At 49.4% G+C, this 20,984-nt stretch overlaps 1 protein-coding gene across 16 annotated transcripts in view; it reads right to left on the bottom strand.

Moving 5' to 3' along the window:
- The window catches only part of FGFR2 (fibroblast growth factor receptor 2), a 102,480-nt gene extending 83,517 nt beyond the window's left edge, over positions 1-18,963 (bottom strand). For 7 of the 16 annotated variants that reach the window (XM_082423988.1, XM_082423980.1, XM_082423992.1 and 4 more), the window contains exons 1-2: positions 18,478-18,962; positions 14,356-14,647 (exon numbers count right to left, since the gene is read on the bottom strand). In XM_082423988.1, coding sequence (XP_082280114.1) covers positions 14,356-14,521 — 166 coding nt within the window. In that variant the 5' untranslated portion in view covers positions 14,522-14,647; positions 18,478-18,962. Of the gene's footprint in view, positions 1-14,355; positions 14,648-18,477 lie in introns of all 16 variants that reach the window. The other 9 variants (XM_082423979.1, XM_082423987.1, XM_082423989.1 and 6 more) reach the window with 3 other exon arrangements.
- Between the last annotated feature and the right edge of the window lie 2,021 nt (positions 18,964-20,984).

Below are 20,984 nucleotides of genomic sequence, written 5' to 3'. Positions count from 1 at the left end.
ACCCTCTTTAAGGTCAAGAGTGGGCTTGCAGAGGCATCGCCTGTGAAATGAACAAACGTCATCATCTCCGGTCCTGAAAAACGAATCCTCTGCCTCCCAAAACAGTTTTGTCCCCAAGTCCTCGTGGCAGCCCTTGACCCCAGGCAGCCCTCCTCACTGTACAGAGCGGGAGGCCACCTTCCTCATCCGACGTTCCTTCAATTCCTGGAGCTGTTCCCTGTGGTACCTTAGCGTTAAGCCTCACTTCTGTCCCCTCCCTGGTGACTCTTCAGAAAACGCAAGGACAGGCTGGGGATGTTAAAAGACCAGACTTAGAAGAGGCCTGAGTCTCAACTCTGCCACTTAGAAATTGTGTGACCCAGGACAGGGCCCTCGGCTTTCTAATCACTTCATTGTTCTTCCCCTGCAAACCAGGAACAACCGTAACTGAGACAGTGCACGGAAAGCACCAAGCACAACGCCCGGCACTCAACGAGCACTCAAAAGTACCAGCCGTGGGGAAGAACCTGCGGCTGAAAGCCTTATTCCGGGGCTGCAGTTGGCTAACCGTGACAGGAGGAAACGCCCCTGACCAGGTCTCCTCAACGTGGAAGGCTGGGGATGATAGAAAAGGGAGAGCCCCTAACACACAGTTTAGTGCCTATTTACCTACAGAGGCATGCTGTTTTCTGCTGGCGTGTGTGTGTGTGCGCGCACGCGTGTGCACATGTGTTCTCAAGAACAGGAACGTGCATGGAGACCTTCCTGCCCTTCTGGGAATCCCCTCCGCGCCCCGCATACCTGTGGATACGCTCTGAATTCCACCCCCGGCTCCTCTGGTCCTTTTCCCTGCATTCTGATCTCCTCCATCTCTGCAGCTTTTCCCACCCCTACATGGCAATGCCACTCAAGTCCCTGCTTGCAGGTTCACATTTCCACCTGCCCGAGGGAACACATTACCTGGATGTCTACAGAGGTCGTATCTAAAACAGGCAGATGACCTTCAGCCTCGTCTTCCTCCTCTGGCCTCTTGCTGAATGGAGTCACCACGTGACATCAACTCAAGCTCCAAACCCACCCTAAAGCACCTCTGCTCCCTCTCGCCTCTCATCTCGTCAGTCCCCACATCTCCTCCCCTATTCGCTCTGTCTCTGCAACAGCTCTGGAAAGAAAGCAAGAGCGGCTTTTGGTCCCACGGGCCCACTACTCCAAGGACCTCTACCATCTCTCCGAAAGACCTCTGCAACAGCCCCCAACCCATCACCCGTGGGCCGCCCCCTGTGTCCTTCATGAGCCACTAGAGCAATCTTCTGAAAAGCAAATCTTACCACTACTTTAAAAAAAAAAAAAAAAAAAAAAGGCAGAGACCACTCCACACTTTGACAGGGTAAAACCCAAAGAACATCACCCACACTAAGGCCTTGGTTGCTCCTGGCCCCAGATCCTGCTCTACCCTCTCTCTCACACCCTAGGCTTGTCTGTTCACATGGGCACTGCTCCCTCTACCTGCATCCCCTGTCCCGATACTCTGTGTGGCAAACTCCTATTCAGCCTTCAAAGCCCAGCTCAAATATCATCTCCTCTGTGAAAACTCCTCTGATTCCCATTAAGACAGACTGCATGGCTCCCATCTCCAATTCATCAGGTCTTTGTTTATCCAACTAGTATATTCCCAGCAGAATACAGTCTGCCTCCACCCACCCACTCCAATTGAGAGCTGGGGGGGGGGGGCAGGGGGAGGAGGGGGCTCTGCTTCTCAGCCTTTACTTTGCATAAAGATCACCCAGACACAGCTTCCGGGGCCCCCCTTCCAAAGTTCCTAGGTCAGGAGGCCTGAGGTGGGGTCTGATATTCTGGATTTCCCACGAGTTCCCGGGGAATGCTGATGCTGCTGGCCCAAGGGCCGCCTTGTGAGAAGTTCAGCTCCAGTGTCTAAGGACAAGCTTGAGACCTGCTGCGGCAGTGATGAACCCTGTCAACCCGGGCGGCCCCTTCTCCTCCCTGAGCCTCAGAGTCCTGGTCTGTAGAATAGGCTACCTCCAGGCTAGGTCAAGGCCACCATGGGGACAAAACCAGAGGCTGCCTGGGAAGGCTTTTGTAAAGTGGGGGGCACACCTAAGAGAAGCCTCCACCCTAGCAGGGGTGCCCTGCCTGCCTACCCCGCCTGTGGGCTGTAGCTTGATACTTTTTTTTTTTTGAATTTCTGAATTTTATTTTATTTATTTTTTTATACAGCAGGTCCTTATTAGTCATCAGTTTTACATACATCAGTGTATACATGTCAATCCCAATCACCCAATTCATCACACCACCATCCCACCCCGCCGCGGCTTTCCCCCCTTGGTGTCCATACGTTTGTTCTCTACATCTGTGTCTCTATTTCTGCCCTGCAAACCGGTTCATCTGTACCATTTTTCTAGGTTCTACATATATGCGTTAATATACGGTATTTGTTTTTCTCTTCCTGACTTACTTCACTCTGTATGACAGTCTCTAGATCCGTCCACGTCTCCACAAATGACCCAATTTTGTTCCTTTTTATGGCTGAGTAATATATTAACTGATCAGCAGATTACATTTTTCCAATCACATGGGAACCTCAATTTGAATTTGTCTGATTTTAAAAAGGGGTTTTCTTTCAAATGAACAAATCTGCCACATCATATATATGTAAGTTACCAAAGTGGGGATTTCTGGAATGTTCCCAAATGGAACTAAACATCCAAGGATCTTGTGAGAGTCGTCGTCATCAACAGCCATGTACAACACCTGTTTGATTACTTTTGTAAGGGAAGTAGCCTGTGACTTATTAAAATACCATTTACTATTCATCCATCCAACAAATTTGAGATAACTGGTATTTGTATGGGGGGCACGGTAACCCCCAAAGAACTCCCTAGAAAAGAGGATCCCAGCTGGGCTCAGGGATGACTCACCGCAACCCGACAGCAGGCCATGAAAACCCCTGAACGCCAGACCCAGAGGCCACTAGCTTGAGGACCTGGGCTCCAGTGAGTGGGGTGGTTGGCCTGCGTTCTAGAGAGCATGCTCCAAAGCCAGCAGTCTGACTACATTCAGAAGCAAGTTTTCAGGGGCGGTCGCCTTTCCACCTTAGTGTTACCTGTGGCTCACATGGCCCCGTTACTGACATAAATGGTGCCAACTCCGGTGGATACATTTGCCCTCTAAGTCCCGTAAAGGTCAGATCAATGTCCAAATCCTAGATCAATGCCCAAATCCTAGATCAATGTCCAAATCCTATTGCACATTTTCCCCAGCCCCTCCCTCAGTGAGTACGTTCTGAATACATGAATACTTTTAAAGCGGCCCCAGCGGCAAACGAAAGGGGGAAAAAACGGGATGTGGGACGAGGAGAGGGAGGTGAAGAGTTACTTCTTGAGGGCAAGGCTGCCTCGGGTTCTGCCACTCAGGACCTTTTGGGGGTATTGTTCAGCAAGTTTACTTAAAGGGCTCGGCCTTTCTACTCTCAGCAGGACCCCAGTTCCAACACCCGTTCAGAGCCTGCAGATGTGTCCCCAGACTGGTCCCCCCTCCAGCAGCATCCCAGCCATTTGCAAATGAAGGGACAGCAGCTGGATACTGGGAAACAGATGGGCCTCCTCATTTGAATGGGTTTGATCTGGCAGCCCGGGCCTCAGCAAGTTCAGGCCCGGCCAGCGCTGAAATCCTGTTCAGGCGAAGGCACAGATTCCTAGCCCGAGGGGTCTTTAGCGAGCAGCTCGATCAGAATGGCCCCTCGGAGAGGTCTCCCTGAAGTCAGAGGGGGCGGGGAGCCTCTGTGGTGGGCAGGGCCCATTCCCAGCCGGCTGGGCCCGGCAGGACCCACAGCAAGGCAGGACAAGCCACAGGGATCACTTTTCTCCCGTGATATGCAGAGAAGAGAAAAAGTCTCCCTAGGGGAATCCTGTGCCTGAGGACTGAAACCACATTCATTCAGGAAATTCCAAATTAAGATAGGCGCCACCATGGTGGTTAACCTTTCTCCCCAACCCTAAGCCGCCTATTTGCATAGAGGTAAAAACTTCAAGGAAACAAACTCTGAAGAGCCCTTACCTCCTAACAGAGCCCCTTTCAAAACCCTCGGGAGCATTTGCTCTTGGAAAGGCTGTGCAGGGCTCCCAGCATCTTGGCTTCCCAAGACGTGGACAGGGCGTACCAGGTCCTTTCTTAAGCTGAGACTGTCACCCCTCTCCATGGGAAGAGGAGGAGCCTTGTCTGAATCTCTGAGTCCCCAGGTGAGGCCCCCAAGAGGGGACCAGAATCGTGTTCACTAGGTCTCCCTGGCTCCCAGGGGCCGTCTCCCTGCCTCCACGTAGGTCTGGTAAGGAACTGCAGCTGCAGACTGTCAAGGAGCAGGAGGAAATGACCCACCCAAGTGCCGGCTGAGGGCTGCCTGTGACCTCCTCACTCGCCATACCTTTAAGGGTAGGTACCTCTCACCGGACAGCAGAGAGGTCAGGACAATTCCCAAAGTGGGCACAGAGCAACCTAGCCGGCACATCTGGCCGGGGCTGGCTAGGGCCAACGCGGTGATCTTGCCAGCAAATCAAGGCAGCACCTACTGCCTTCAAGACCAGCCTCAGGAAGGTGCACGGTTGGAAGACCCAGAAAATTCCTTAACGTGGCACGTAGGCTGCCTCCAGCCCCGCCTGGCCTGGCCTCCTCGGGGTTCCCCGAATCCCTCTGAGACACACCATGCTTTTACTTCTGATTACCTTCACCTCAGATTGGAAGTGCCCCCTCGTTTTTTGCAAGTATTTGATAAATGCCAGTCCCAGTTCCCGCCCCCCACTCAACAGGACTTGAGACTTCTCTGCTTGTCATTCTATCCCCACAGAGCCCGGCACACAGTAGGACGTAGTAGGGTCTCAACATAATTGGGGGACAAACTCAAAGGAGCCACAGCAATTACGCTGCAATCTGAAAGGTGTGCCGTAGTAATGACCTTGGCTCTGGAAGCTGCGGCTGCACCAGGGCTGAGAGGTTCAGAGGGAACGGGCAGTGCCACCTTCCAGTGAAGCATCCTACAAGCTCTCACCCCCACGGAGCCCCCCTTCTGAATGCCTGCGTCTTCTGCGTCACCGAGCACGTGGCTGGCGCAGAGTGCAACTGACTCAACCAGGCTTGATTCACTTCCACGTCGGGCTGGAACCGCTCAGAGTTCACTTTCTTTTTTTTAAAACCACCAAAATGAATTTTGTTTGCTTTGAAAATGGGCTCTGCTCCCCGGCCTCTTTTTTCCCTCGGGACACCCTTCCTGGCCGAGGCTACAGAAGTATATAGGTGCTGCTGCCTCTGCCCTTTCGTTCTTGGAATTTTTTTCCCTTTCCCCCACCCCCGCCCCCTTTGATTTATTTATTTTTGCTTTCCTAGCCTCCGACATTAGAAGGCTCAGTATCTGTCCATGATCACAGGTTGCAGGAGCCCCAGGTATACCGGTCTGCAGAGGTAGGCCTTGACCCAAACTCAAACCAGAAATGCTGAAGAAAAGCTTGACACAATGTCAAACTGACAACCAAAACAACCAAAGCACTGAGCAGGTCCCAGGGCAGACCGCCTGAAGCACCTGGGACAAGGAAAACGGGATGGCCTCGTGCTGCTGCCTTGTGGGCAGCCCTTCCTGTCCTGACTCCTGCCGCACGACACTAACCCAGACTCAGCGCGGTCTCCCTCTGGTCTCCTGCGCAGCAGAGAGGGTTAGCTCCTTACCAATAAGCGACATACCACCAGAGGCCGTTCCAGAAGAATCACAAAGTGGTAGTTATTGGAATGGTTTTATTGCCTACGACTTTTCTTCAAGTAGCTTTAGGGGAACAGATGTGGATAGATGAGAAGAAACAGCATCAACCAGCAGTGTCCTTACATGTTTAAGAGTCAAATGACAAATTTACGAATGAGGAGGTCCCCACAGTATTCCACAGAAGACTCACCTGCTCAGGAAAGAGGAGTCCACTGGGAAATCTTTGTTGCACCAATAAATTTACCCCAAGGCCTGGACACACACTCACTAACTATGGGGCCTTGGAGGAATCATTTCATCTCCAAGAGTCTCAGTCAAGAGTCTCAGCCATACGATGGGAATGTGAACAGCTGGGGTCAGCTGCATTACTAAGATTAGAGATGGTGGCGGGAGGAGGTATTGGAGGAAGGTGGTTCAGAAGGTACAAAATTCCAGTTAGAAGGGAAATAAGTACCAGGGATATAATGTACAGCGTGATGACTAGAGTTAACACTGCTCTATGGTTGGTATATGTGAATGTCATTAAGAGAGTTAATACCAAAATATTTTTTTCTTTTTCTTTTTTGTGTCTGTATGAGATGATGGATGATAGCTAAACTCATTGTGGTAATCATTTCACAATATATGTAACTCAAATGGTTATGCCATACATCTTAAACAGTGCTGTCTATTATATCTCAATAAAACTGGGGAAAAGAGATTAGAGATAATATGTCAAGGTACCTAGCACAATGTCCAACACACAGCAGGCACTTAATAGATGGTAATAAGAATTACTGTTACCATCACCTGCATCCTCATCCTCTCAAGGAATGGGCTAATAGAATGCGACCCCACCCACACTGCCCACCCCCACTCACACCCCCAGTACCATGGGTCCCATAACAATCTCCTTGAGCTCCCTTCCACGAAGACTGGAAGCCCAGCCACCTGTGCACCTAAGGAAGGCCCAGCAGGCTGCCCGGGGGAAGTCACTACAGGCCAACCTGGCAGAGCCTATCATAACATGCTATGGAGCTCCCCTCACGGGCCAGGACAAAAGCAGAGCGTGTGACACCCCCCCTTCCCCACCAACCAATCCCATAAACCTCTCTCCATCCTTCTCTTTTTTTTTTTTTTTTTTTTTGGCCGTGCCACCTGGCATCCAGGATCGAACCCGTGCTACCTGCAGTGGAAGCGCAGTGTCCTAACCATTGGACGCCAGGGAAGTCCCTCTGCATCCTTCTTCACAGGGCCTCTTGACAATCCTTTGTTTGGAAGCCCCAAGCACAGAACTCCTTGCCAAAATATATTGCTCCTTAAGAAGCACATGTCCTGCCGTTATTACACAGCTGCAACTGACTTTTTTCGACGGGGAAAAAAAATGTCAATCCTGAACCATTTGGACTGCGAGCAGCAAGAGAATCCCACTCCTAAGGTCCAGACCTGTAAACGCCCAAGATAATAAAAAGGGTTGGGGAAGCTCCCTTTCTACTTTAATTAAAGTAAACGCCTCTCATCAGAAGATCTGTCACTGTATATCGTAGGGTAAACATCCCAGAAATATTGGTTTGACATCCTATCTCAGGTTTTTACCTCTACAAGGAAGTGGGGTGGGGCAGGGAGGAAACTAGCACTTACTGAGCACCTACTATCTGCCAGGAACTACTGTACGGGCTTTACATACACTTGCATTTGATCTTCCTGGTCCCCCTTTCAAGATAGATGTTATCAGACCCATTTTTAGATAAAGAAAGAGAGGCTCAGAGAGGTTATCTAACTTATGCAAGGTCACAGCACCAGTAGATAATGGAAAGATTCAAATCTGCTTTGTCTAGCTCCCAAGGCCAACTTCCTTCTGTCCCCAGAAAGCACATTACATACCATTTTAAATGATTTTATTCATTTCTATGGGAAAAAAAAAAAGTCAGATGCAGAATTTAGGCTAATTACATAGAGGATTCCTGGTCTTTTAAAGATCTGAGTGATTTTCTGTTTGAACCCTAGGATGTATAGTTAATCGTGCGCCTACCTGGGTCAGCTAAAAAGGCAACAAGTTTTGGTCAAGATCCAGGAGGCTTAGCAGGATGGGAAGGAGGTGCCTTTTTTTTGGGCGGGGGCTAAGGGCGGCCACCACCTGTGCAGCTAGCTTTCGGGATCTTAGTTCCCCGACCAGGGACTGAACCCGGGCCCTCGGCAATGAAAGCGCAGAGTCCTAACCACTGGACCGCCATGGAATTCCCAAAGGAAGCAGGTGCCTTGAAGGCAGCCATACTCCTTTGGGGCAAACTCACTGCCTACTTACAATCTGAAGTGTAAGGGTTTTCAAAGAGTTTAAACCCTAAACTCACCACTGCAAAGATCTGTCTATTCATTTTATAGCACCTCCCTACCTCCTACCCCCTTGCCCCCTGCAACACACAAAGTTGGCCTTTTCGATGTCTTGATATTTTTAAAACATTACAGCTGGTTATGTATGGCAAAATTTAACAGTAAACTGGCCTTTAAAAAGAGGTCACACATAGTAACTCAGAAGGAGTTCTAGTGTTAGAAAATAATCATGACAATATATACAGAGTTTACTGTATTAATGTCAGAGCTCAGAACTGGGTTCTTTCTTTCAAGTAAAGTGTTATATATAAATCATAAAATATATATGTCCCTTGACCTCAATTCTGAACCTGTCAGTATTTTCCTTATAAGCTATTTTTTTGACCTCCCCATAAAACATGTTCACCACGACCCGACATTCTATATATGTGCATTCCATTCAGACACGACTCAGAATTTACCATGCTTTAGTTGGACAGGGGTTAAACCAAAGAGTAGGCCACACCTTAGCTCCCTGACTCAGTACAGTCAAAAAGAAGTTGAAATTTTTAATATTCACATGAAATGGCAGAAGTCCAGAATGGGACGTAACTACTTATGGTATTCCAAAGTGGAATAAATGTCAACAGCTCACACCCAACATCTTAAAACTCCATCATGGTACAAGTTTCCTAAAACCAAAATTACTGAAACTCTAACGCATGCCTATTTTACTTGATTTGCGCTCTTCATCGACAACAGTGGTCTAGCCTGATAATTAAAAATATCCTTTTGCATGATTATATAAATGGTAAAAGCCTGAAGTTATACAAACAGAGGCCAGTGAAAGCCTGCAACCACCATCTACCACTGATGTGGCTACCATTTTGGATTTCCTGTCATGCCCAAAAATGGGGTAGTAACAATCAGAGCACGGGGGAAAAAAAACTTGGGAAAAGTGTGACCTTTGTTAATTTCAAAAGGAAACATCTCCAAGACATGGGGGACCATAATAGTGAAAAGGCCAGCAGCTCGTTCAACCAGACTTCTTTACAGAACTCCGTCTCAGCTCCCTTCCCCACCTCCTCACATTCCCTGATCCAGAAAAGCCAGAGCTGAACCTGGCTGGGTCACTCCAGGTCTATCTGGGTAAGCAGGAGGAAGTGGTCAGTTTGTGCAGACTCTCGGGCTGCCAGAAAGCCTTAAGGCTTCCCATGAAGATAAACACTGTCCGCTAAATGGAACACGAGTTGTGCATAGCTTTAAAAACTCAAGTTCAAGAGCCTCTAAGCCTCTAAGAAGTCAAAGCTGAATTCTTCGGGGTTTGTTCATCTTGGATATAATGATCAGAAACCCACCTCTTTGGCTTAAGGCCAAACGTTCAGCCCTTACATTAGGTTCACGATTCAGCCACTTATGGCCTTCAGCACTGTCACCATCAATTAAAAGAAATTACTGCTAAGATGGCAAGGCAGAGAGAAGGACGTGGGGTGGGGGTGTGGCATCAGGCATTGCAATGCCAGGGAAGCAGGAAAAGCAGAGCCATCTCTAAATCGCACTTGGATATAGCAAAAGCATAAAAAGGATGCAAAACCTAAGGCTAAAGTCATCCCTCCAGGAAAACAAAATAATAATAAAGACCATGGGCCTTTTTGCACAGCCTCATAAAACCCACTGGATCAGAATCATTTGTGCGACAGCCTGAAAAACTTCTAAACAATCACTTCTGAATTGCTTACCAAGGCAAGCACCATGCTAAGAATCAAATCAACACAGCGGAAAGCAGCACACAAGCTGTATTTCCTACCGAGCCTAAGATGCCAGCACCCAAAAATCCGTTTCCCACATTTTCCTTTAAAGACTAAAATTAGACAGCATTTTTAATGGAAATGTAAAATTAAGCCAGACTCTGATGAAAGAGCGGGGTAGCCTTTTAACAATTACCCTGGATAAGTAAATACCCAAACAAGAGACTGCAAATGGGAGGGCTCCTGGACACATTTTATTGAGAATACAAACATTAAACAAAACTCTTCCTGTTTAAACACTACCCCAGTTATTTCATAACCATGTAATTATTCATTAAGTCTGATATTGGAGACATCTCATATTGGATTGCTCTAGTTATTTGAATTCTCACCCTCAACTGAGTGGGAAACACTTGAGAGCAACAAGTCTTCACTTATGGCCTAGCAAGGACTAGTCACCTAGTAGGTACTCAGTGTTTTAACTGGTTAAAATAAAAAGGCAAACACACACACACACACACACACACACACACACTTGGAATTTGGATGACAGCGAGCCAGTATAGAAAGTATACAAATACCAATTCTCTGGGCTTGCCAAATTTTTGCTCTAGAAGTAATATTAAACACAGCTCTTTGTCTGTGAATTGTGAAATACTTTATACACTAATAAAGAATGTGTACTTCATTGTGTATTTAACTGCATAAGCCTACGTTTGGTTTAATTTACCAAGAATAAGTCCTTGTTCCTAAGCTAACTATCAAGTTACAGTCAACTCTTAAATATTAACACTCATATTGAGGAACAAAGATGCAGATAATACAAAACAGAAGATTATTTTAAATCATTCATTCTTGGTATGCGGATATATTCTTTTTTTCTTTTCTTTTAACTTGCAATTAAATGCGTATGGCTGATATCATGGCATTTACAGTACGTCTAACAAAGGACTTAAACCATACTGGAAAAATCTGAGGTAGGGAGGTCTCCGTGTGGACCCCCTGCTCGATCTCTCTGCTACTGAACTTTGGACCAACTCAACATCAGTCAGCACCACCTCAGAAGGTTGCCCAAAAATTGATTACACACAAAAAAAAAAAAAAAGAAAAAAAAGGCGTACTACTTTCTTCCCAGGTTGTTGCTTTTCAGAATGACACTTTGTAGAGGGTGGGAAAGTAATTAAGGGTTTTGGGTTGGAAAAGCTCTTTTATTTTAGCTCCTACTGGGCTGATGTAAACAAAGATGTCGTTAATGTCAACAATGACTTAATTAACCAGAGTAGGTGACAATGTCAGGAAGAACTTGAAAGTAAGAGTCGCCTCCACCCCAGGGTAATCAAGCTTGACTATACTTTAAATAATTAGAATCTTAATCAACAGAACAGTACTTGGCATTGAGGACTGGCCCCTTTGAGTCAACTGAGTTTAAACCCTTCGCAGCTGGTCACCTACAAAAAGGAATGACCAGTTGAAAATGTTCATTTTTAGTCTGGAATATTAACAACTAAAATCTTCTAGAGATTATTTTCTTAAGTCAGTTGAGTAGACCCAAACCTACTGCTACCACTTCAGAATGTGTCCAGAGACAAATGATATATAACAGATGATGGGATATATGATATGATGATACATGGTAGATGAGCTGATGTGATACATGATATAATGATGGATGGGATAGGGTGATGATAGATGACATGATACCGTACAAAGCTGGGACAATTGGAAAAGGACCCTCTAGCATTAGGGCTCAGGCTCCTTCCTGGAACTTAGTCACCTTTTTCTCTGGACAAATTTTCCTCTGGTCCAGCCCAATACACATTATCTAAACTGAGCTTCCCAATTAGCAAACCAAAAATAAGATAAGGCCTTGTGCACTAGAAGGTCAAGGTTGAACTTATTTTAACCAAAGCTACAGTTAAAGTCACCATGGAGGACAGACAGGGACTGATGCACACACATGGATGGGGGACTCTCTGTCTGTCTCCCTCCAATTCGCTGGTACCACGGCCTAAACTGGAGCTGCCCTACTTAGTCTGCCTCCAGTTGCTAAAATCTCCTCTTCCTCATCTGTATTTAGATTACCTTCCTAACAACCTCTGACACCAAAGCAAAACTCCGGCATTGGAAGAGCCCATCTTAGGGCTCAAATCAGTTGAAAGGGGAAGTACAGACCCTACAGAAAGCAAACACAGCTGCCTGGAAACACGAAGGGCCTCCTCCATTAGAGAGCAACTTTCTTCTCAACTGTCTCCAAAAGCCTAGATGTTTTCTGACACTGTGGCAACTGACACAGCCAGCCCACGGGACTGGGAAGATGCATGTGCCCAGCTCACTGGGAACAATTATGACAACACGCCCCGGGTGCTCATTAGACGCCAGGCCCTGTGCTAACTGCACTTTACGGCCAGGCCCACCTAAATCTCCCAGCAAGCTTTCGAGGCAGGTCATCAGAAGGCTTCTGAGGATGTAAATATTCACTGAGCATGAATGAAGAGACCCTGAAGACTGTCTTATCCAACCCTCAGATGACAGAAAGGGAAGGAAACCGAGGTCCAGGGGTTTGTGTGCTTTTCCAAAGTCACCTCTTGGCAAGGTTTCGCCGCTTCCACTAAATCTTTTTTTTTTTTTTTTTAACCTCTCACAACTCTGGAAGCAAACCTCATAGGAGCTATGAACCCCGAAATATGCACAGAAGGACATCTGCAAAACATGACCTACCATTTCAGGGAATTCAGGCACCTCCCCTCAACCCGCAAGTGCATCCACAGATGCCAAGTTGGGAAGACCTGCTTCCAACAATACTCACATTGTTGGATGCACATTTTTAACAGAGAACCACCGTGGGGACTTCATCCCTGTCCACTGCTTTTCCCCCTCTCTGCCTCACCTCTTTCTTCCGGTATGTGCACACATATTTTAAACTCTCTTCAATAATTAAATATGATAAAAAGAAGTCCTCCAAGGACCATTTTACACTTTATGTTGAAATAAACTCCCAATAATGCTGCCCTGAAAGTCTAAATGAAAAATGACATTTTCTTCCTAACCTGGGCCATTCCTGGGAAATCCCAGCTCAGCTGCCTCGGTGTGGGCTGAGCCACGCACTCGGGGGAAAACCAGCAATTAGAGAAACATCCATTTTAATTATTAGCAAAATTAACAAAGTACAGGCATGACTTTCAGAAACCAGGACCCTTTTCCCTCAAGTTAAGCCCTTCAAAAATGCATCACCACTGCACATTACAGCCATGCTTATGTCACAAGGAGGCAGTCACAGACACAAGCTCCTACCAGATTCCCTTCCCGGAGATCTGGAAGCCTCGGCGATGTCACCGCACCTGTTCATTATAAAGCCTCCATCCGTACCTCTGTGTAAGAAAAAGGGCGCAAGCCTCATCTCACGACTGCTGGACTGCTTCTGGGAAGAAGTCCCTCCGTCTTAGAAAAAGATATACCTTTATGCTTCCTGACTCAAGGTCTCAGCGGGAGCGCCCCTCGGATGGGGACACAGCCCTCCCTCCCGCGTGGTCCTGGACGGGCTTGTGGTCCTCTTCTGTGCTGGGTGCCTTTCCAGAACAGCTGAGCTGACCCCAGCCCACTCAGGCCCCCGAGCTCAGCAGGCACCAGGTGGGCTCTCAGCAAACAGGTTCATTAAGTGGCGATGAGTGCTAGGATCTGCCGTTTTATTCTCAGATTACCACTTGAAAAATAGCTCAGCTACCAATATTCCCTACTGATGACAGATTTCAGTGCTGCACCAAGTCAAGGCTTGGCTACCGACGTCTCAGAAGGACCTGGGGAGGAGGTTCCAAATCTGCCCGGCGGGATAATTCAGCCCTGTTTGGTGCTCACAACTGCCCTCATGCCTTTCTGTACTTTCCAAAATGCATAATGTGTTGCCTTCATGTAATTTCCAAAGCTGAAACACCAATGCACACCCTGTTAGATCTGGAAGTTCTCAGAGATTCAGGAAAGGCCCAGGTACACTTCAAATTGACCTAAAATAGAATCTGCCGCTTTGTGATGTACTGCTTAAGTACTATGAATTACAATGGCTCAAAAGAATGTAATGTGTCAAGCATCTCTGTGCTGAACTTCAGAGGCTGCTTTTTCTCCTTAAACAATGAAAATAAAATGTCAGCATTTCAGATGTTGGCAATTTCCCTTAGTGACTCCTTTTGTCAGAAAACAGCAATTCTTTACATTGTGAACAAGACTCTCTCCGGTAAGAATGCTCCTGCAGGAAGCCCTAGATGGCATTCAGCTGCAAGCTCCCCTTCCACGGCTCTCCTGGGCACTGGATACACTGCCCGCCGTCTCCCTCACCCAGCTCAGAGAAACGCACATGCCAAGAAACCACCAAACTACACCACTCTGCCTGCAGTGTGACAGCTGGGAACCTTCTCTCGTAATCTCTGGCTTGCGGGGAGCAGACAGCCCACTCTCCCTTGCTCTTGGAAGACTCAGTTACAACGCAAGGGGTAGCTGATTCTCAAACAGGCCTTGACCTAAGTGCCACTTCCCCGGACAAATCCCAAAACAAACTTGGTACCCTGAAAGTGAAATTAAACAACTTACCTTCCGGCTCCACCGTGGTATCCTCAACTAAATTGAAGGAGGGCCGGGCCAGGGACAAGGTTGCCATGGTGACCACAACCAGCCCGACGAAGCGCCCCCAGCTGACCATGGTTACGGTGCCGATCCCCCGTCCTCTTCCATATCTCCATGTGGACGTTAATCCCATCTGCACACTTCCTCTATGAGCATGGGCTGCCCGCAGCAATGCCTTCAGCCGGCGGTGGGCTCGGGAACCAAGGTGCTGTGACAGCCTCTGCTGGCCCTGCAGCCACTTCTGCGGCTGCTGTAGCCTCTAGAGGAGAGAGAGTCGGCAAGTCAGTGAAATCTTCCCCAACGCCAATTCATTTCAACCCAGTTCCTTTTCATTATCTGCAAATGCCTTCCTTCCGCACGTGAGTCCCAGGGGTTTCCACCAGGCCGGTCCACAAAAGGTGTTAGGCTGATCGTTTAGAAAGCCTACTTTTAAGAAACAGAGATAAAAAAAGAGTAGCTACAGGACACAGATACGTGCAGCCACTTCAGTTAGGCAAAGTGTACTCTCTTCTCCTACCCACTGTCGCCTCTACCGCCCTCAAAAAGCAGAAGCAACGTGACCTTGGTTTCAAGGGCAACTACAAAAGCAAGTTAATGATGCTCGGGCTGGCATACCCAGCCTCTCATTAACTTCTCTCAGGCCAACTGGGCTTCAGAGGCATCTGCTTCTGGGGGCTGGAGCGAAGTGGTTTGCTCCACCCTCACTGGAGCCCTCAGGAAGAAGGGAGACCAGCGAAGTAAAAAGAACCCCAGGAAGGCGACCAAAAATTCCCACCAGTTTACACTTGTCGAGATTCATTTTCAAACGCAGAAATGTATTTCAATCTTTCGCCAAGCAGCCACTTACAAAGAACGAACGGAACTGCAATACATTCAAAGCAGCTGATCCAAAAAGAGATTCGAGGGCTGAATCCCGTTCCACTATGACTCATGGCAACCCAGGCCTAGAGAATGTCTTCAGACAGAGTGGGTTAAGAAATGGAGCAAATGCAAATTCTGATGAATATCACGGGCATTTATTAATGATGCTGCTTCTGATGATATGTTAAATTATTATCAAGGGATGTGATTGGGCCAATAACTTTCAGTATGCTAACGTACTGGCTAAAATTTCAGAGCAGAAGTTACAAGGCGGTGCCCAACCTGCTATTCTGTTCACTCATTTGATCCAAAGGCAAAGAAAATTTTCCACGCTTAAGATATTCCAAATAACTTTAAATTTGTTCGGTATCAATTACTAAGTATAGAACCCAAATGCACAAACTTTAGAGAATTTGATCGACACAGTCAGAGATTCTGTGAACTATATATGAACAAACCACATTTTATAGGATTGAGGGTAGGGGTGAGAACTTTCTGAACCCCACGCTTTTTGCATGACTTGATATTTCGAATTATGACATACGATTTCAATACTGCTGGAGCCTCCCCAAAGCTACATCAGAAAAAACTTTTAGCCTTAACTAAGGATTAAAGTGGGTGAAGGAAAAGAGGATGCTGCACCACTTGCAGAGGAGGAATAAAGAAAATCTCTGCTTCAAAGAAAGCACATGTGAAATGGTGTGATTCACAGCACAAGCAAGAAAAGCATGTGCGCCCACCCTGTTTTCAGACGGCTTGAAGGATTTTTTGGCCAACTTTTCTTTCCTCTTCAAGTTAAGAGCCTCAAAAGATAATTCCATATCTATTTCTACATACACGTGGGAGGAAAACACACAAACATTCTCACTGATTTACTAAGCATTTCCAGAATGCATGGGAATTTTCTGCCTCACAGGAACAATCTTAAATCCTAGCAGGAGAGTGGGCCCCAGGCTGCTTCCCCAGCCCCCTTGCCCACCTGTCCCAGCCTAGAGGAGCTTCCTTTGCTCTAGGCAGGGCAAGGTGAACAGTGAGTGACCTCAGCTGAATCCCAGACCATTCATTCATCCCATCAGCTCGCACCAGAAGCCGACTTTTAGCCATTTCCAGGTCCAGGTCCAGGCCCCGTGGCCACCCCCTTCCCAAATCTCTGGAAGGTGGAGGCCTAGGGCGGCAGGTCTGCACAACTCCTCACCAGACTGGACAAAAGCATGGAGGGACCTCCTAGGCAGGATAATGAGGTCCCCAGGCTCGGTGTTGGGAACACAGGCCCAGCATGCCGCTGGCGGCCACAATCCCGGCTTCCTGCCTTCAATACCATAATCCCTCCTGGAGTCTGAGCCTCAGTGAAAGCCCCAGCGTGTTTATTTTTCCCCTTGAAAGGGAACTCTCTTCTCCGCCTGGGCGCGGGAGGAGTTGTCACCCTCCCAGTGATGGATGGCTCTTCATGGCCACCCGTCCCCCTGGTCCATTTTCACCTCGGCACAAGCCTGCCCCCAAAGACAGGCAAAGTGACAAGTGAGAGGGCTTGGCTGGGGAGTGGTCCCTATGCCAGGTCGATGCTGGGCTCCTCGGTTTACCAGAACATTCCCAAACCCCCCCCCACAACCCTCCAAGAAGACAGCCCATACAGCGCCCGCCTTACCTGAGTTTCTACCCCTAAGAGGTTGTCTGTCTGCCTGCCCGCCCATGACCAGCACTTGGGTGTTTTGTTCCCAGTATATTTCACAACAGTCAAGAGAGCCAGGCAAGGTGGGGGGCGCCCAGGTCCCCCAGGGGGCAGATCCACGTCCTGGCTCAGAACCTCCCTAACTCCCCTTCTCCCCACAGCTAACAGGGCAGGGGCCTCTCGAGGGGTCAAATGCGGTGGGTGTGGGGATTCCTCAACATACTGAAATCTCAAAAAATACAAAATACAGGCTGACCTGGCACCACCTTCTCTTCCCTGTTAACGCTGGCAAGCCAATGAGGACTTGCCGCCGCTTCAGGAGAACTGAACACCACCAACCCGGCTTCATTGTGGCACTTCTTTCATTTGTTTGCTTGGAATATCTGATTTTCTCCCCCTTCTCGGGGCTCTAAAGAGCTCAGAGAAATCTGCATTTTAATTGACATTCCACGGAGAAAGAGAGGGGGGGGGGCTCCCGATTGCTTTTCTATTCAAACTAAACAGGCTTTTCAGATGAAAATGAGTCGAGGCCAGTGGAAGATTTACAGGGATTTGGGACCAAGGGGACAATGGGGTTTTAAATGTTGATAGCGTTTCACACCAAACACATAATGGGTGAAAGCAGGTTTGCCTTTAAGGGTAGGTTTTATTGAATTGGGCGAGAGGAAGGAAGGTCGCGAGAAAAGTCTGCAAGGGAGCGGACGGCGAGGGGAGCGGCGGAGACTCATCGCCCCCAGGACGGACCTCTGCGCCTGGCCCTCTGGCCGCGAGGGTCGGAGCCAGCTCCTGGCCCGGCCCCCGGCTGATTCCCCGGCGCGGTCCGGCCGCCGAAAGAATGAGCGCGCAAGTTAGAACTCGCCTGCGCTTTCGACATCTCCGAGCTGCTGCTGGCGGAGCAGGCAGCGAACTAGAAAAAGTCGGTCCAGTTCGCCCCCTAGCCCCAGGCGCGCCGGGCTCCCTCCAGCGCCGACGGCGGCTGCGGGCCAGGGGCGCCCGGCACTGCAGTCGGGGAACCGGAGCAGCCCCCTCCCCAAATGTGCCACCCCCGAGCATCTCCTACCCTACAGAGGTGTCGCCGGCCCCACCCCAGCGGCTCCCTCCCGGGGAAGGGCACCCCCGTCGGGTCCTGGATGGGACGGGACGGGTGCTCCCCGGGCCCCGGAACGAGGCACCCCGCAGATGCCCCTCCGAGCTCCGGACCTGTGCTCCTGTGCCACCAGCGAGGCAGCCCCGCCGCTCGCCCGCAAGCTCTGGGGTCGGAGGATCTCGCCGGGCTGGCGGGAGTGCGCCGGCCGGAGTTTGACAGGGGGGCGGGTGTGAGCGCCAGAGGCAGATGTCAGCATCTGGATGGGGGTGACAGAGGCACAACTTCCCTAACGCCAGCCGTCAGCACGCACCCAGCTCCCCCATCACCTATGCAGCCAAAGAGGGAGGACAGGGAGCAGCCTCCACAGTGCCAGCCCTCCGCTCGGGGGACCGTGCACCCGGGGGCCCAGGCGTTCACGGCGCCCACCCTCCCGTCCCGCGAGGCTCCCTGAGGGGCCCACCACGGCGGTTACCTTCAATGGCAACGATCCCCGGCGATCGGCTCTGTCCCCGCGCCCGGCGTGGGTCGGGACGGAGCAAACGACGAGCTCCCCCAAAGAAGTGGTCCTTGGGTCCTCGCCGGCGCCAAGGCTCCGAGGCTTCACGCGCACCCCAGGCTGCGGAGGCGCGCGGGCATGACGCCCGCAGGCTGCGCTTGGATTTGGGGAGCGAGAGGAAGAAAGGACTCAGGCTTGGCGTTTCCTCCAGCAAACTTTGCTCGCAACTTGCGAACGCTCGGAGCGCGCAGGAAAGCCGCGGCCTCGGGGCGCCCGGGGCTCGCGGCCGGGCCCAGCCAGCATGGAAAGGAGTCGCCGCGCGGGGCCAGCTACGCCGCGCGCAGACCCCGCGGCGCCCGAGCTTTGTGGCGGCCGCGCTCGCTCGCTCGCCCGCCCGCCCGCTCCGCACCCGCCGCCCGCCCGCTCGGCTCTCCGCGGCGCTCTCCACTGCCGCCGCCGCCGCCGCCCGCGCCGCCGCCGCCGCCGCCGCCGCCCCCTCCCGGCGGGTCACGCCCCCGCTGAAACCCGAGCCGTTTCCTGGACGGCGGCGCCCGCTCTGCCAATCAGCGCCGCGCGCCCCGACCGCCCCTGCTCCGCGCGGCTCCCGACGCCTGCGAGCGGCCCCAAGACCCCGGCCGGGAAGGCGAGGGGCCCGGCCAGCACCGGGACGGAGAGAGGCAGCAGCATCCTCGGTGAATAAGGCCGGGTCCCGCGCCCCCGCCCCCGCCCCCTTCCTTCGGGAGTTGGCCTGACCGACGGTTTGCCGGGCGGTTGCGTTACGTTGTCTTATTTCAAGTCAAAACAAATGACAGAATGCCTGCTCTACCCCACGAAAGAGACTTTAAAATGCGTCTGCGTGGTATTGGGGGGAGAAATGTAATGCAACTGAAACTTTGAGAGGAGAGGAAGCAACTTGGGAATGGTTGCTGGACGCTACGCTGCTCTGTCCTTCAAAACGAGAGCAGTGAGAAAAGAAACGAATATTTATGGAGGCCCTGCTATGGGTGGGACACACGGAATAGAGTCTTCTTTCTAATCGACACCGCCACCCTGCAGAGTAATAGTCCCAGTTTCTGGTAAGGAAACTGAGGATGAGAGAGGTTATTTGTCCAGGGTTAAACAGCTGGTTACTGGCAGCAGCTGAGCCTGACTTTGAATCTGGATCTCTTAGAAAAAGTTCAAAACTGGAGGAAAAAAAAGTGTTGTTTGGTAATATATATTTGGATCAATAAATTCGGAGGGTTCTAAAGACTCAACTCTGCTGTAAATAGCTGTATGACCTCGAGCAAATCAATTCCTCTCCCTGAATCTTCAGATTCTTCAACTAAATGCCAAGCTGTAACTGGTTAAAGTTCGTATCTTCCATTTACCTTTTCCACTAGGCTGTATCTACCGGATAATTTATTCTTTAATATACTTTCTCTCCTTCCTCACTCATCCAGCTCCTAAGCAGTGGTGCCTTAAGTCCAAGACACTATAGATAAAAACCTTAATTCTTCCTTAGAAAAGATCATTAAACCCAGAAGTGCTTTTGAGTCCTGAAGATGGATGGAGCAGTATTACCAGAGTGATCTGGGAAATCGACTTTTCCTGAATTTAGAAATGCAGTTGCTCATGGGTCATTGACACTGGACACTTCATAACATTTACGGAAATATTTTTTCAAGGTGCCACATCATTAGAAAATCATTTTTCTTCACAGTACATCTCAGAGAACTTTGATGTAAAATTCTCTAAAAGCCAGGAGTAACAGATCCATTGAAATGCTTCAGGCAAATGGCTATGAAATTCTATTTTGGAAATGTGACAGCAAAAGTAATAATCTGACTCTCAAGCAAAACAATCAGTTCATGTATATGATTGGGGGAGGGCTATGCGTTTTGGACAAGTCTTCAAACCCGGATCAGTCCCAGAACCTTTTAATTCATGGACACCTCAGCCAGGTGACCCTCAGCCATCCACCACACCTGAGTTGTTGTGACCACATCAGTACCTTTTCAACATCTCAGACCAGGGGTCACGGACAGAGACGTGGCTGAGCGTCTGTCTGCTCAGAGGCTGGCACTTACATCTTTATATTCCCCGCCAATGGGGAACTCAAGTGTCTCAGGACAGATTCCTTTCCCATCCTGCAAGGAATCCATCAGCCATTGAAAATGCTGTTAACACATTCTCACATAAATTAGTGGTGCAGGAAGCTGCCGTCCCTATCCCCCATTCATCAATGGCTCTATGTACGTCAAATAAGAAGGAAGCCTTCCGCTGAAAATGACAAATAAGAACACCTACTTCAACGTCCAGATGCAGTTTGCAGAATTTATTCTTTATAGGGATGAAAAGACACCAATCCATCAAAAGCCCCTTATTCCCTTAAGAGTGTCCGTTTTTTAAGTGAGTGAAGCCCGCAAGCCCACAACAGCAAACCGTTTGGTTTTGAGAAAAGCAAAAGCATGTTTGGAATTTAAAAAAACAAAAAACAAAAA

Source organism: Balaenoptera physalus (genome assembly GCF_965194825.1).
Source record: "Balaenoptera physalus genome assembly, chromosome: 14".
In the NCBI taxonomy this organism is placed as follows: Eukaryota; Metazoa; Chordata; class Mammalia; order Artiodactyla; family Balaenopteridae; genus Balaenoptera; species Balaenoptera physalus.
This window is presented reverse-complemented; position numbering and strand designations above follow the sequence as displayed.